This window comes from Trematomus bernacchii, unplaced genomic scaffold, assembly GCF_902827165.1.
Source record: "Trematomus bernacchii unplaced genomic scaffold, fTreBer1.1, whole genome shotgun sequence".
Classification (NCBI taxonomy): domain Eukaryota; kingdom Metazoa; phylum Chordata; class Actinopteri; order Perciformes; family Nototheniidae; genus Trematomus; species Trematomus bernacchii.
The window spans coordinates 9,405,680-9,418,532 of NW_022987313.1; the positions used below are offsets into that span (position 1 = coordinate 9,405,680).

Sequence of the window (12,853 nt, forward strand, 5' to 3'; positions counted from 1 at the left end):
TTATAAATATAGGGTGTTTCCCAAACGAAAGTAAAAGGTATGTTATTCAGTAGTTTTCAACCTGAAAATAGGGACCATTTGATTATAAATGATCGATTGCTTGAAGCTGTATTAACTTATTCATGTAGTCAAAGGGGGCGTTTATTCCTTGAAAGTTAATGTATCAACTGACCCCACCCAGTCAAAAACATGTACATAATGTATTTTAATGCATCTTGAATTCACTTTGATGCTATTAAACCTATGTATTCAGTCTTTATGCAGTAACGCCGCTCTTCCTGGTGGGAAGTTGGTGATGAACACCGCTACACGTCAACTCTGGGGACGGCTGCTGCGATTGGCTGTCGTTAGTCACGTGTTTGTTTTGAAGATGGCGTCTCCAAATGGAGGTAAATTCTAATTCCTTACCCTGCTATGTTGTGTATACAATTTAAATTAGACATGTTTAAAGACATTATATCTTTAGCAACTCCTATGCCTACACAGAAGGACATACCAAGGCGACAGAAAACACATATTAACGCTGTATTTGTAATGTTTGGAGATGTTTATTACGTTGTCAAAGCCTTCACTAGCCCCAGTGTTGTTGCTGACCAATGTAAAGAAAGGGAAGAGACAATAAGCGTGAACCATCGTTCACACTGACCCACAAAACTGCTTCCAGCTACACACATAGCTAATCTCAGAAGCTTGCTGCCCTGCTATTAACAGGCTAAATCTGCTGTGTTTATAATTTGTGTAACGCCCAAGTGTTTTCATTCACAATAACGTGATCAGTCATGGGTTTCACTCCAATAGTCAGTCGATGTTCATGCTTTTGTCTTGTTTACAACACTAATGTTTAGGACTGATGTTGAATTTACAATTTATTAAAAACATTAAGCTATGACTGTATTTATTTTCCATGTAGTTGTCTTCCATGTTGATCACTTTCGTACACATGTTTGTGTGCTACCCTAAAGTATGGCAATGTATTACATTTCGACATAACTTACATATAATCGAACTATGTATTAACTTAGTATGTAAGCATTTTAATTATGTAGTATTTTAATGAATATATAGGCAATATATTTTCATATCTGATAAAACACACTAACATTGTATGTTATGTTATGTTGATATACTTTATTATTTACAACTCCTGACGTTTTCCTCATTAAAGGCACAACTTTTTCGTTTGAAAATGTAGTTTTAGTCAGATGTTAAGCACAATACTGTACACAATGTTATATAATGCCAGCTATATTGGTTCATCTCAGTAATTGAGAATTAAACATACACAGTAACTTTATTATTGCCTTTACTTTTATTCTTTCTAAAACTCTTACATTACATTATTGCAGTACAATGAATGCATTTTCCACATAAAGAGTGTGAAACCAAAACAAAGAAGTACATTTTGTGTTCTGATAGGTGACGATTTTGAGGGCTCTTTGCTGAGTTTTGAGAAGTTGGACAGAGCGTCACCAGACCTGTGGCCGGAGCGCTGTAAGTCTACATCCCCTCTCTGTTCCTGTGATTACTGTCCATGAGATTGTGTCCTACATTGCTATGATCTTAATTATCCTGTAATCTCTCGCACAGTGCCTGGAGTTGCAGAATTTGCTGCATCTTGTAAAAACGTGAGTTAAAAATAAGATTTACAAACTAGATAATTAAATAGGCTTGACATACTATGATATACTGTATAGGCCCCATCTATAAATCTTGTTCACTGAGACATTTGTTGTGTCTTACATCACAGCCTATCAATAATTCGCCCCCTAAATGGATGGCTGAACTAGAGAGTGAGGACATTGAAATGTTGAAAGGTAATGTACAACATTTTGTTTTTTTGTAACAATTTCAATTGTTTTTTGAACAGGGAGAAAGTAGACGGAAATAGTATAATCCTATCAAATGGGATCACATTTGCTGAAACTAGTTACACGTTGAGTTTTCATTATAGCTCCTGTTATCCTTCTGTAGAGCTGGGTAGTCTGACCACAGCCAACCTGATGGAGAAGGTCAAAGGACTTCAGAACCTTGCTTACCAGCTGGGCCTAGAGGAGTGTAAGTACCTGAACATCACACACCTGACGTTAAAAAGGTTCATATATAAATGTTTGGTTCCATTTTCACTTGAATACAATTTAAGTGAAAAGTATGCAAATGTACCATAAACAGATGCAAGTTGGTCCACGTCACCACTAGATGGTGCTCATAGCCTTTCTTGTAGCTAGTTGATTTCACAGCCTCCATATGTGCTTTCACTTTCAAGACCCAAACAGGCTGACTGCACATAGGCTCATATGTTTTAACCCAATAACATAATGGATCAAAATTGGAACCAGCCATTTTAAATCAGCTCTCCAGTTCTATGAAATAGCATAAATAGTTTGAATTGAGACCTTTATAAAGGTGTATTTAGGTCAATCTTGTTAGAGTGGAAAAGGTAGGAAAACAGGGGCATGCCCACAACAAGTGCTAAAGCATTTGATTGATGCAAAATCTAGTGTTTAATCCATTCTCCACAGCCTCCATTGTCATAATCCATGTGGATTAGAGAGCTAAGTGCTCTAAGAGACAAATGGGAATTTCCAGTGAAAAAGCAATGAAGAATTGTGATATAGCCTTCCCTCTTAATGGAAAGATATAAATACATGTTAATGTTTTTTTCCCCCTGGGTCATTTACATTCAACTAACATGCATAGTCAAGGCAAAATGATGTGATGTAGATAGTAAGGTTTTAAAATATTGCACATTTGACTGCTTTGTAAAACTCCATTAAGACAGCTTGTACTTGTGAATAAAGTTATGTAGAACATCATTTGGAAAGGCTTTGAAATGTGAGAGATGCATAAAGGGAAAAAAAACATCATCAAATGTGTAGGCAAGGGAGTTGACTCCTGAGTGATTGAACTGTGGTCTGCAATGGTATAATGCACAAATATCCAAATGAACATACCACAGGAGGCCTAGATAAGAGTAAAACATGATATCAGGCTGTAGCATGTGTTGTATTTGCATAGACCATAAGTCACAAATTCATTTAGTTGTAAAAGTGTCTAATCTCCCGCACCAACCCACAGAAGCATGTAATCTGGCTAGTATGAAGACGTTAGCTGTCACAGGTGCAGGCCTGCAGGCTTTGCAATCATGTCATGTTCCCCGCGATGACGGGACACAATGATGGTTATTATGGGTGTCGGAGCAGCCCTGTAATGGGTGCCTGTTTAATGCTCTCTGGTTTAATTTTCTCCTTTTCCTGGCTGTCAGGGAAGGCCTTGTAAATCTCAGCTACTTTTTCATCATGTTTGTGCACTCTTCAGTACCCGTAAACGAGACTCCTCAGACTCAGATTGAGGGCAGGAGGATAGGATTTACTACCCCTCCCCCTTCAACATGTGGACCATTAAAGAGGAAGCTGGTTAATGGGCACAGCACAATCAAGCAGTGAAACTCCCCTACTGCAGTTAGAAAGAGGACCGGGACCAAACATCATTACGCCATTTCCCCCCTGTGCCTCAAACATACCAAGACAGTGTTGGTTTCTGCCCTTTTTGCACATTTTGCACATTTTGCACTCTACATACTGTTGTACACACATGTTTGTACATAAGTATTAACATGGAAGTGACGGGGGTTGTAACACTCCCTTAATCCCCCCCTCACCCCCTCCTCCACCAGCACCCCCAATGATGTCTGAGTGACGCTTGCCCGCTCTAGTCCCAGAGGGGTTTGACGCGTGCCTCTTCCTCAGGCCACAGCTGCTACTCCACCCCGTGATGAATGCTCCTGTCGTGGGCTGCTGAGCGCGGGCATCAAGCCCTGAGTCTCTGGGGAGAGCTGAGGACTCTGATAAGTGCTGTTATTGGAGGTAATTGAAAGCTGAGTGTTCCTTTGGGACGTGCTGGAGGGCCGTGCTGCCGCGAACCACACTGCCAGAGATGGGGCTCTATCACACTTGTGGGCTCAGGGCTACCGACTACCGTTTAACTCTTCTCCGTGTAGGGTGGGCTGTTGATTAGGAAATGTTTCCAGGGTAGCCTTCGCTCGTTAACACATTTAAACCAATAACAGAATATTAGAAAGATGTGACTGACAAGTGGACTACAGCACTTGTAGGACTGAGTCACGTTTTTGAGTGATTACCTCATTTCTGATAATGGATTATATTTCAAGTGTGGGGCTTTTTAGGAGATGCCTCCACATAGGCTAGTATATGGGCCAGCTCACAAGTTGTCCCTTGGCAGAAATTGTAGAAGAAAATGTCCATTAAAATGTTAGGGGTTGGATAAAGCGGATAATGTACCCTTTTAAAAATAAATGAAACATTTAAAAAAAAAAAAAAAAATCTAATTTATGAAATCTTGGATATTAAAGGTGGGGTAGGTAAGTTTTAGAAACCGGCTCGAGATACACTTTTTGTTATATTCCATGGAATGCTCTTAACATCCCGATAGCAATGAATATCTTAAGTGCTTTGACAAAAAATCCATAAAAAAATGTCATCTGTGGAAGCCGTAATACTGTAAAAAGCACGACCAATCATTTTAGCCGGTCCGGCTAAAATAACTGGATGGCCTACCTGCCTGTCAGCCTTCCATCTGTGCACAAACTTATCTCATGCCCTCATTGGTCATGTGCGCGTTCGTGTGTGTTGGAGGAGGGGCTCTGTAAGGAAGTGGCAGATTTTCTCCGGTTGTGTATTTTCAAATTCTAGCGCACTCGAGCCGGTTTCTCCAAAATTACCTACCCCACCTTTAACTATGGAATATTAAAAATCAAACTCATTAGAAAAAAACATAAACTATACAAGTACGTTTTAAACTTGTGATGTCATCAAGTATAAAGTCCCAAACAAAGAACGGTCACCTGATTTTGTGGAACCAAATGTTGTATATACCCAAATTAGCTTTCTTCTGTTGTATTGTTTTCTTTTCTGACCCAGGAAATGTATCCATATACTCGGAACGCTTCCCTTGCTGCCTATCTGTGAACACCACATCATCTTTGCCAATTCATTGTCTAGGGAGCGGTACCAGGCTTTAAACTTGATGACACATTTGAGTTGTACAATCCACTCTTGTTCTCTGATCTCGGAAAGAGTTAATTTGACTGATATTCTTGGCCCGCCTTAGGCCACAGGACTATCCTGAATGTTTTTTTTGTTTTTTTTTAAATGTCCATAGTTCCCACTAACAATATAACAGTGTTTAAAACTGATATCTCGGTTAAAACAGCGTCTCACAGTGTGCTCTGTAGACCACCTGTTGTAGCTCTACAGAGCACCTCTCCTCTGATTATGACACATGGCGTAGACCCACCCTGACCCCTGTTGCATCTCCCTGTGTGAAGGTGAGACTGAAGGTCGCCCTGCCCTGACAGCTCCTAATGGGCCCGCGTTCACCCCCGCCTCCTCCTCCTCACCCTCAGGATCAATCTCCGGCCTATTAGAAGCAAGCCGCTGCTGAATATGATTGCATTCACCGGGCCCCACCGGTGCTAATGTGCCTCCATCAATCCATCAGGCGGCTGACCGCGGGGCGGGCCGTTATGAAGTGCCTGAGCTGACAGCAGCTGAATGAGGAACAGGGGATGCCTCCTCACCGCCTCTTGCCTTCCTCCTCCTCCTCTTCACCTCTACTACTCCTCTGTGCTCGTCTTTTGAACTCTCTCCTGTGTCTCTTTGGGGCTCATGGTTGCAATGAATGGCAGCATTGTGGTGCATCTATTTGAAGGGGACACAATCTGTGTGAGGAAAGTGAAATAAGCCTCAAGGATGGTTCCATTTTTGAAGCTCGTGTTTTTATCAGCGTAATGTGTAGTAACCTTGAGCCTGGTGGGGAGAGTTTTCTCAAATTGGCTCCCATAGTTATATCTTTTCAAATAATTGGGCGTGCTGACTGAGAAAAGAGCCGCTACTATAGTGATGAACCATGGTTGGAAAATCTTTAGCGGCTCCACACACATTTTACAACTGGCTGACACGAGTAGCAGGTTGCAGCTGTATCTGATAAAGCCTGTCCATATCTCAGGCAGGATCAGTGTTAGAGCTGTGCGAAAGCAGAGGCAGACACACACACACACATACACACACAACGCTCCTCAGTTCTGCCTGCCTGCCGCCTCCATGAGCAGATCGGAAATGACACCTCATTTCCATAAAGGCATTAGGAATTCATTGGATTTTCTTTCCCAGCTAATCATGGCGCGGGTGTAAAACCTTTTAGGCTTTTTAATGAATGATTTTTGACTGATTGCCTATTAATAAGGACACCTCTTGAACAGGCGTCGGCTGGGGCAGGGGTTGGGAGGTGCAGATGTGTTTTGTTTTGGTGCGTGAGTGTGTGTGTGAGTGTGTGTCAGCCAGGCGAAAATGCATTGGAGGAGAGGATGAGGGAGGGGGGGGGGGGGAGCCTCTCGGTTGGGACATAAAGAGGAACCAGTGGCTCCCCTGGGAAATCACAGCTCGTGTCTGCATCTTAAATATCCCTGTGAAGTATCAATAAGTGGGTAATTGAATTTTGAACACAAACATGAGCGTCAGGTGTATGTGTTGCATGGTGGGGGGGGGGGGGGGTACCGCGTCGGCGGTATGTGTGTGCCTTCGAGTGTTTCTTCGCCTGTGTGTTGGTGTGTGTAATCTCCTCTGTGTCTCCCCTCGTCCCCCCCGGGGAGGACGGCGGTGAGAGAGGATGTTAAATCCATTAAATAAAGCTTACAGCCCGTAATAGCTGAGCAGCACTCGGAGATGGGCAGAGGGGGTCAGATAAGTCCTCTTAACTCTTAATGAAAGTGAATTGGGGCAGTCAGGGCGGGGGTCCAGGACTCCAGTTAACCCAGGTGGTCATCTGTCTTTGGAGCTAACGGGGGTCTAGAGGCTCACCGGGAGCGTGCCATGGGGGGGGGGGCGTGTTGTGCGGGGGGATGTTGTGCCCCCCGCGAAGCGATGATTACTCTCATTTAATACACAGGGGAGTGGTGGGGGGGGGGGGCTGGGAGTGGGCCGTGACAATGACACCCAGATCACTCACCGTAAACCAGGGAAAGTAAGATGTTACACAGCCAAGCATTTACATCTGAGCCACCGGGGATTCGCTCAGTGAGAAGGAGGTGCCAGGGCAGAAAATTACAGACATATTTTGGTTACACCACAAAATGTTAGTAGTTTTAATCCTTGCTGTATGGCGAGGTAACATCATAATATGTAAAACAAGATAAACATCTCTACCATACATATTTTTCTGTACATCGCTTCTATTTCGTCATTCAGACTTAGCCTATTTGACTTATTTTCCCAGATTGAATTCTCCGAAAAAAGCGTGACTTAGTTTTTCATGTATTCATTGTTAGACTCAATCCAAATACTAGAAATATCTCAGTATCAAAAGTTATCAAAATATGGAATGACTTCTTAGTCCTTTTAGCATAACTCGCTGTTAAAATATTTGCTAAAAGGGCATCATTTTAAATAGCCTCGGGGCATATTTAGCTGTTTGCAGATATAGGTTAATCTCCATTGTTGCATTGTGCCTCAGCAGCATTACCCAGGGTGAAATCTGCAGCCAGAGGATTACTGGTCTGATGTTGGATTTGCAGATATAGGAGCCTTCAGCACGCTCTTCCTTTATCTGCTCTCAGACGTCCTCATTCTTATGATAACCTAAGCTCTGTTTTACATAATGTGTCTATTTACGGATATAAATGATGTCATACCTTTAAAGGTCCCATGTCATGCTTTTCCGGTTATTACCCATCCCATCGTGTGTTATGTAGCTTTTTCTGCATGTAAACGGTCTGCAAAGTCACAAACCCTCAAAGTACACCCTGTAGCGAGTACAACTCTAACACAGAAAAGACGTGTCTATGCTGCCCCAGAACGTCCACGCAGACCCCACGCAGCAACAACAACAACAACAGCAAGCCAGCTCACACTGTCCGCTCCAGCAGCGAACCCCAAACCGTCCCGCCAACACGGCACCCAGACCCCACGCAGCATTCTCATCTGTTTGTCATTACTGGTGTAATTTTCTGGTTGCTAACAAACGCCATGGTAACACATAATCACTGATGTTCCGCTGTAACGGTGGTGGACTCAGCAGAACAGAGTGGGTAAGCTGACCAATCAGAGCACAGTGGGCTCACAGGGAGGGGGGGGGGCAGGAGCTCCAACAAGCCGTTTAGGACAGAGAGTGAATACACATACTTTACAGAGATGTTGTATGAGAAACCAATGTGAGTTTGGAAAATTGCACAATGTAAATCTATTCTAGTAGACCTCAACAATGGAATTATGATCAGTAGAAATGGCCATGACATGGGACCTTTAAGATAACAATGGACGGCAATGTAGATATATGTCGAATTGTTATATTCTGTATAATGTGTCTGTGTTGCTAAAGTATCACGGCATACGGCGATGGAATCTCAGACCAGATCGTGCAGAATGATAATTAGATTAGCAACAAATCAACAGGGCCAGGAGATGGCCCTCACAATCCATAAGGTGTCATTTAGTATGGATGGCAGTGGAAACAAGATGCTGATTAACTTAGTGCAAAATTAGTAATTGACCTTTCTAATCAACTAAACAAATCTCTAAAGTCCCACTAATCAGTATTGATCTCCCCTGTTGTATGACAAAGTGTGTGTGTGTGTGTGTTGTGTGTGTGTGTGTGGTGTGTGTGTGTGTGTGTGTGTGTGTGTGTGTGTGGTGTGTGTGTGTGTGTGTGTGTGTGTGTGTGTGTGTGGTGTGTGTGTGTGTGTGGTGTGTGTGTGTGTGTGTGTGTGTGTGTGTGTGTGTGTGTGTGTGTGTGTGTGTGTGTGTGTGTGTGTGTGTGACTGTGTGAGACTGTGTGGGCGTGTAACATGTAGAACAAGCTAGTGTAGTACAGTTCAACATTTGAATTGAAATCAATAATTTATCATCAGGTTTTTAACCAAGAAATGTCCAAGAGAAGTCTATTTTGACATTTATGCTACGTGTTATTGTCGAGGTCCATTTCACGGAAGATAATTTGACACGTTACAGTTGTTAATGATTAATCATTGATGGCTGAATGCCATTTAGCTGCTTCAGTTTCAGTGTACTGGTATAGCATGTTCTCATACGTCATAATAGCTAAGTTCCCTATGCTAATGTAGCATGAATAAATATAATAATAATAATGGATAACACAAATCCAGATCAGCAAAAGAAAGTGAATGAATGCATTGTACCATCCACTATCATTATGAAGATAATTGTCATGTCCGGTGCCATTCAACCATTGCAGAAAAGGCTGCAATGAGTGTCAGTCCAACGGCAATTATACAAATACTAGGAACGCGTGATGAAAATCAGGCATTCATGTTTCTTTCATACATTTCTTTGAGAAGATTACATTTTGTCAAGGCTCCAGACATATTTACCTTTTTTATCCGTCACAATCTTTCGTGTCTTCAGAGGAGATTTAAGTTGCATGCTTCGTGCAAGTTATGATTTATTCACAAAATCCTTTTCCTTTGCACTTTGCCCCGTTAAGCTTTTGTCAACACACAAACTTTCCACCTCAGTCAAACATAGGAACCTTTTTTGAGTCCCATATTACGAGGTATTGTAATGCATATATTAGAAAAAGTACATTGTTAGTGTTATTAGGAACACCCTTTTTTGTGAATAACTCCTATTGTAGCTCTTTCGGTGGTCTAACTATGTATGCTTTTAGCTGGAGTTCATCCAGCATGCATTATTTCATATTCTGTAATAACCTGCTGAACACCTTCCCCCATATTTCCCTTTCATAAAAAGAGGGGCACACATCATAACTTGAGCACTGATTTATGTTTAATGGGGTCTTTAACGTGATGGTATCAGTAATATTTCTGTCTGAGCGGTGGGAGGCTGAACTGAACCGTAATTAATAAGACGCTCAGCGGGGCGAGGGGTCTCGGGAGGAGGGGCCCAGCCATCCTGATCCGTTTTACAGTTAGGGCTCATCAAGAGACGGGGAAAGTGATAACAAGAGAGAGAGAGGGAAGCATGGTACCTTTCAAAAGTATCCTTTACCGTTCCTAGTGTAACTGCTCCTAATAAGGAAGTGACATCAGAGCCCTTGCGGCATGAGGGTCATCCCGAAGTAATTGCTTTCCCTCGCTTTATTTTGATGGCTGTATTTCAATCTAAAGCACCCTATGCATGTCCCGGGGTCCCCTGATGACTTTGTTTAGGGTGATTTGAAGAGACAGCAAAGTGCAGAGTGAATCCATCCCATTCCAATTAGCATCATCTTTAACCTAATGAGGGACACCTCAAGGTGACGTGGCCCCCACGCCCAGATGCACCATTATCATTCCACACTGGGCAACTCATCTAAATTACTAACTGGCCCGGCTTTTTCATTAGCCGCTGTGGGCGGAGGAGGGGGGAGGGGGGGGGCTTCACACAGGCAGACAGCAGCCAGCTGAGATTGTGATCATATTCTTCTTGTAGGCGTCAGGACGGTGGATGACTTTCTGCTAAATGCCCGGTTGATATCCTTCCTCTCTCTGCTGCTCTGTTGTCTTGTATTTGGCTGATGAGCAAGGTTAGTTAGAAACTGATCAGAGTCGCTGATGATCTCGGCAGCTCATAAAAACTGTAGAGCAGCCGGGTCCTATTGTTATCTGAACAAAGAGTGATTACTACCTGGATGGTGCATCTCAGGGTTTCTAATGATGCTGCAAGGAGGTCTGAGAGCCAGTTATTGCTCTCCCAGTGAAGACCACCCTCACAAAGAGCCTTCAGCAGGGCGGTGTCTGTGTCACGTAGTTGTGTTGTTGTTTACTGAATCCCAACCAAACATGCTGCTGTGTAGAGCCTTTAGTAGTGTGTTGTATTTGCATCACAGATGTCGCACAGACTTTACAAGATGGAGAAAAAGAGTGAAGCTGGAAAACATAATACCATATATACTATAATACCAATTATGCAGGTGTGATTTTGTTATAATCATTGGTACATTCATTTACAGAGGTTACTAAAAATGGCCTTTGGGAGAACAACTCAACAGCCAATGTGCGATATAAGCATTTTACGACAAATATAATGCAAAATCCAGGAACATATCTAGCGTTATGTCACGTTAGGACAGTGTCAAATATATCTCCAAACTCAACCATCAAACACTAATAAAGGGAGTAAGGAAACAGAGCTAAAGACAGAGTATTTGGTTCCTTTAAGTTTCCTTCAAAACAAAAGAAATCATATCTGTAGCTTCAAATACATTTGAATACAATACTGTATTTATTCACCGGATTGTTTTTTCTTCTTAGATTGTTTAATTTTAACTTGTTTTTTTTATTTGAAGGAATACAATAAGCATATCCAACATTAAATAAATAAATAAAATAGCAACAATCAGAGAAATGTTTTCACAAAATAACAATGGTATTGTGTAGCATGATGTTTTGCATTATTTCCTCACATGGCCCCTCAAATGTATTCCTTTGGCTTAATAGGCATATTTACTACTTTTAGCCTTGTTTTTGCTTAAATTATTATTGCTATTTCGCCTTACATCTATCTTTTAATTATTTTTGCTATTCATTTGTCGCTTATTTTAAACATGGTTATATTACATGTTCACTAGTTGAGGTTAATAGTGATAATAATAATCTCTACGCACTCCTCCTGCAGTCACACGAACACACACTCTCATGCACGCGTAGGTCTGAGTACTTGTGCCTCACTACATTGAGACGGCGATAAAGCAAATCACAAGACTCTTTGGTGGCTACGCTTCCATCTTATCTTGTTTTCCATGTCCTGAATGAACAGATGTTTGTATAAATTACCCCGCGGTGTGACACTGTAGATATTAAATACATGCTTTGCATTTTTAAACAACAGTTCTGAAGTGGTTAGAGCTGCAGGCAAATGTTGTGGAAGACTGACTGATTTACCCAACTTATGAAGGGTTGTTGGGAGGGTGTGAAGCATACTGGAGTATCTTACCAGCATAATAAATGAAATATATATCTATTAACCTGAACATTACTTCAATATGTGATGTGTCTTCTTGTTTTCAGCCCGAGAAATGACCAGGGGGAAGTTCCTGAACATATTGGAGAGGCCCAAGAAGTGACGTTTTTATTTTCTACAAGCAACAACAAATGTGGGCACTGAAAGGTGAATTAGTTCTATGCATTAAACAGTATGCTCTGAACATGTTCAGACCTTCACTACACATTTCAAAAACCTTTAATTGAAGCAGAAATGTTCCCTGGAGGCTGAGGTCTCTTCCTGCTGTCCTCCAAGACAGATGCCTTTACATCCACAGAAACTCAAAATGATGTACCACCTCTTTCTGACTTTCTGTCCCTTGTAGGCAAGCCTTGATCAAATGTTCCCTATTTATTCTTCCTTCTATTTTAAACATGATTTACATTTTTTTCAATTTCTGAAGTTGTATAATAAAGTTTTAAAATGAAAAGACGATTGCTTTTTTATTTGACGTCCTCTTGAATGATAATGAGTGCAGACAAAGCGTATAACTTTTGTGCTTTTTTGTTCAACTTTTAATTAGGGCAGTTCTTTGACGTGCATCAACTCTCGGCTGCGACATGTAAGCAGCTCCGACGTGAGAGTGTTTTCCCGGCTACCGGGGCATGTTTTCCATTTAATGAGCATTGGAAGCAGGGTCCCCTTCACAAAACATTGCGTAAAAATAATATTGCTCATTGTCATCGCCTTTAATGAGAGCTGACATAATTACTAGGACCATTTCTTTTCTAATTAGCACACTTCAGTGTTGTCGGAGCTAGTGGCCGGGCAAAGAGTGAATCGGACAGGCATGCCGAGAGGGAAACAAAAAGAAGTCCATCGGCCATAATTAGGTGAGACAA

At 41.8% G+C, this 12,853-nt stretch overlaps 1 protein-coding gene across 1 annotated transcript; it reads left to right on the plus strand.

The window, feature by feature from the left end:
• The first annotated feature begins 284 nt into the window (after positions 1-284).
• lin52 (lin-52 DREAM MuvB core complex component) lies at positions 285-12,444 on the plus strand. Its single transcript, XM_034124399.1, has 6 exons — positions 285-389; positions 1,417-1,491; positions 1,588-1,625; positions 1,748-1,814; positions 1,972-2,055; positions 12,038-12,444. The coding sequence occupies exons 1-6, from the start codon at positions 296-298 to the stop codon at positions 12,091-12,093; spliced, it is 414 nt and encodes a 137-aa protein (XP_033980290.1). The 5' UTR covers positions 285-295; the 3' UTR covers positions 12,094-12,444.
• Positions 12,445-12,853: the final 409 nt, after the last annotated feature.

Coding starts and splice junctions, on each gene's coding strand:
- lin52 (XM_034124399.1), top strand. CDS start 296: ATGAACACCGCTACACGTCAACTCTGGGGACGGCTGCTGCGATTGGCT. Junction 1,815..1,971: donor GGACATTGAAATGTTGAAAG/GTAATGTACAAC, acceptor ATCCTTCTGTAG/AGCTGGGTAGTCTGACCACA. Junction 2,056..12,037: donor CCAGCTGGGCCTAGAGGAGT/GTAAGTACCTGA, acceptor TCTTGTTTTCAG/CCCGAGAAATGACCAGGGGG.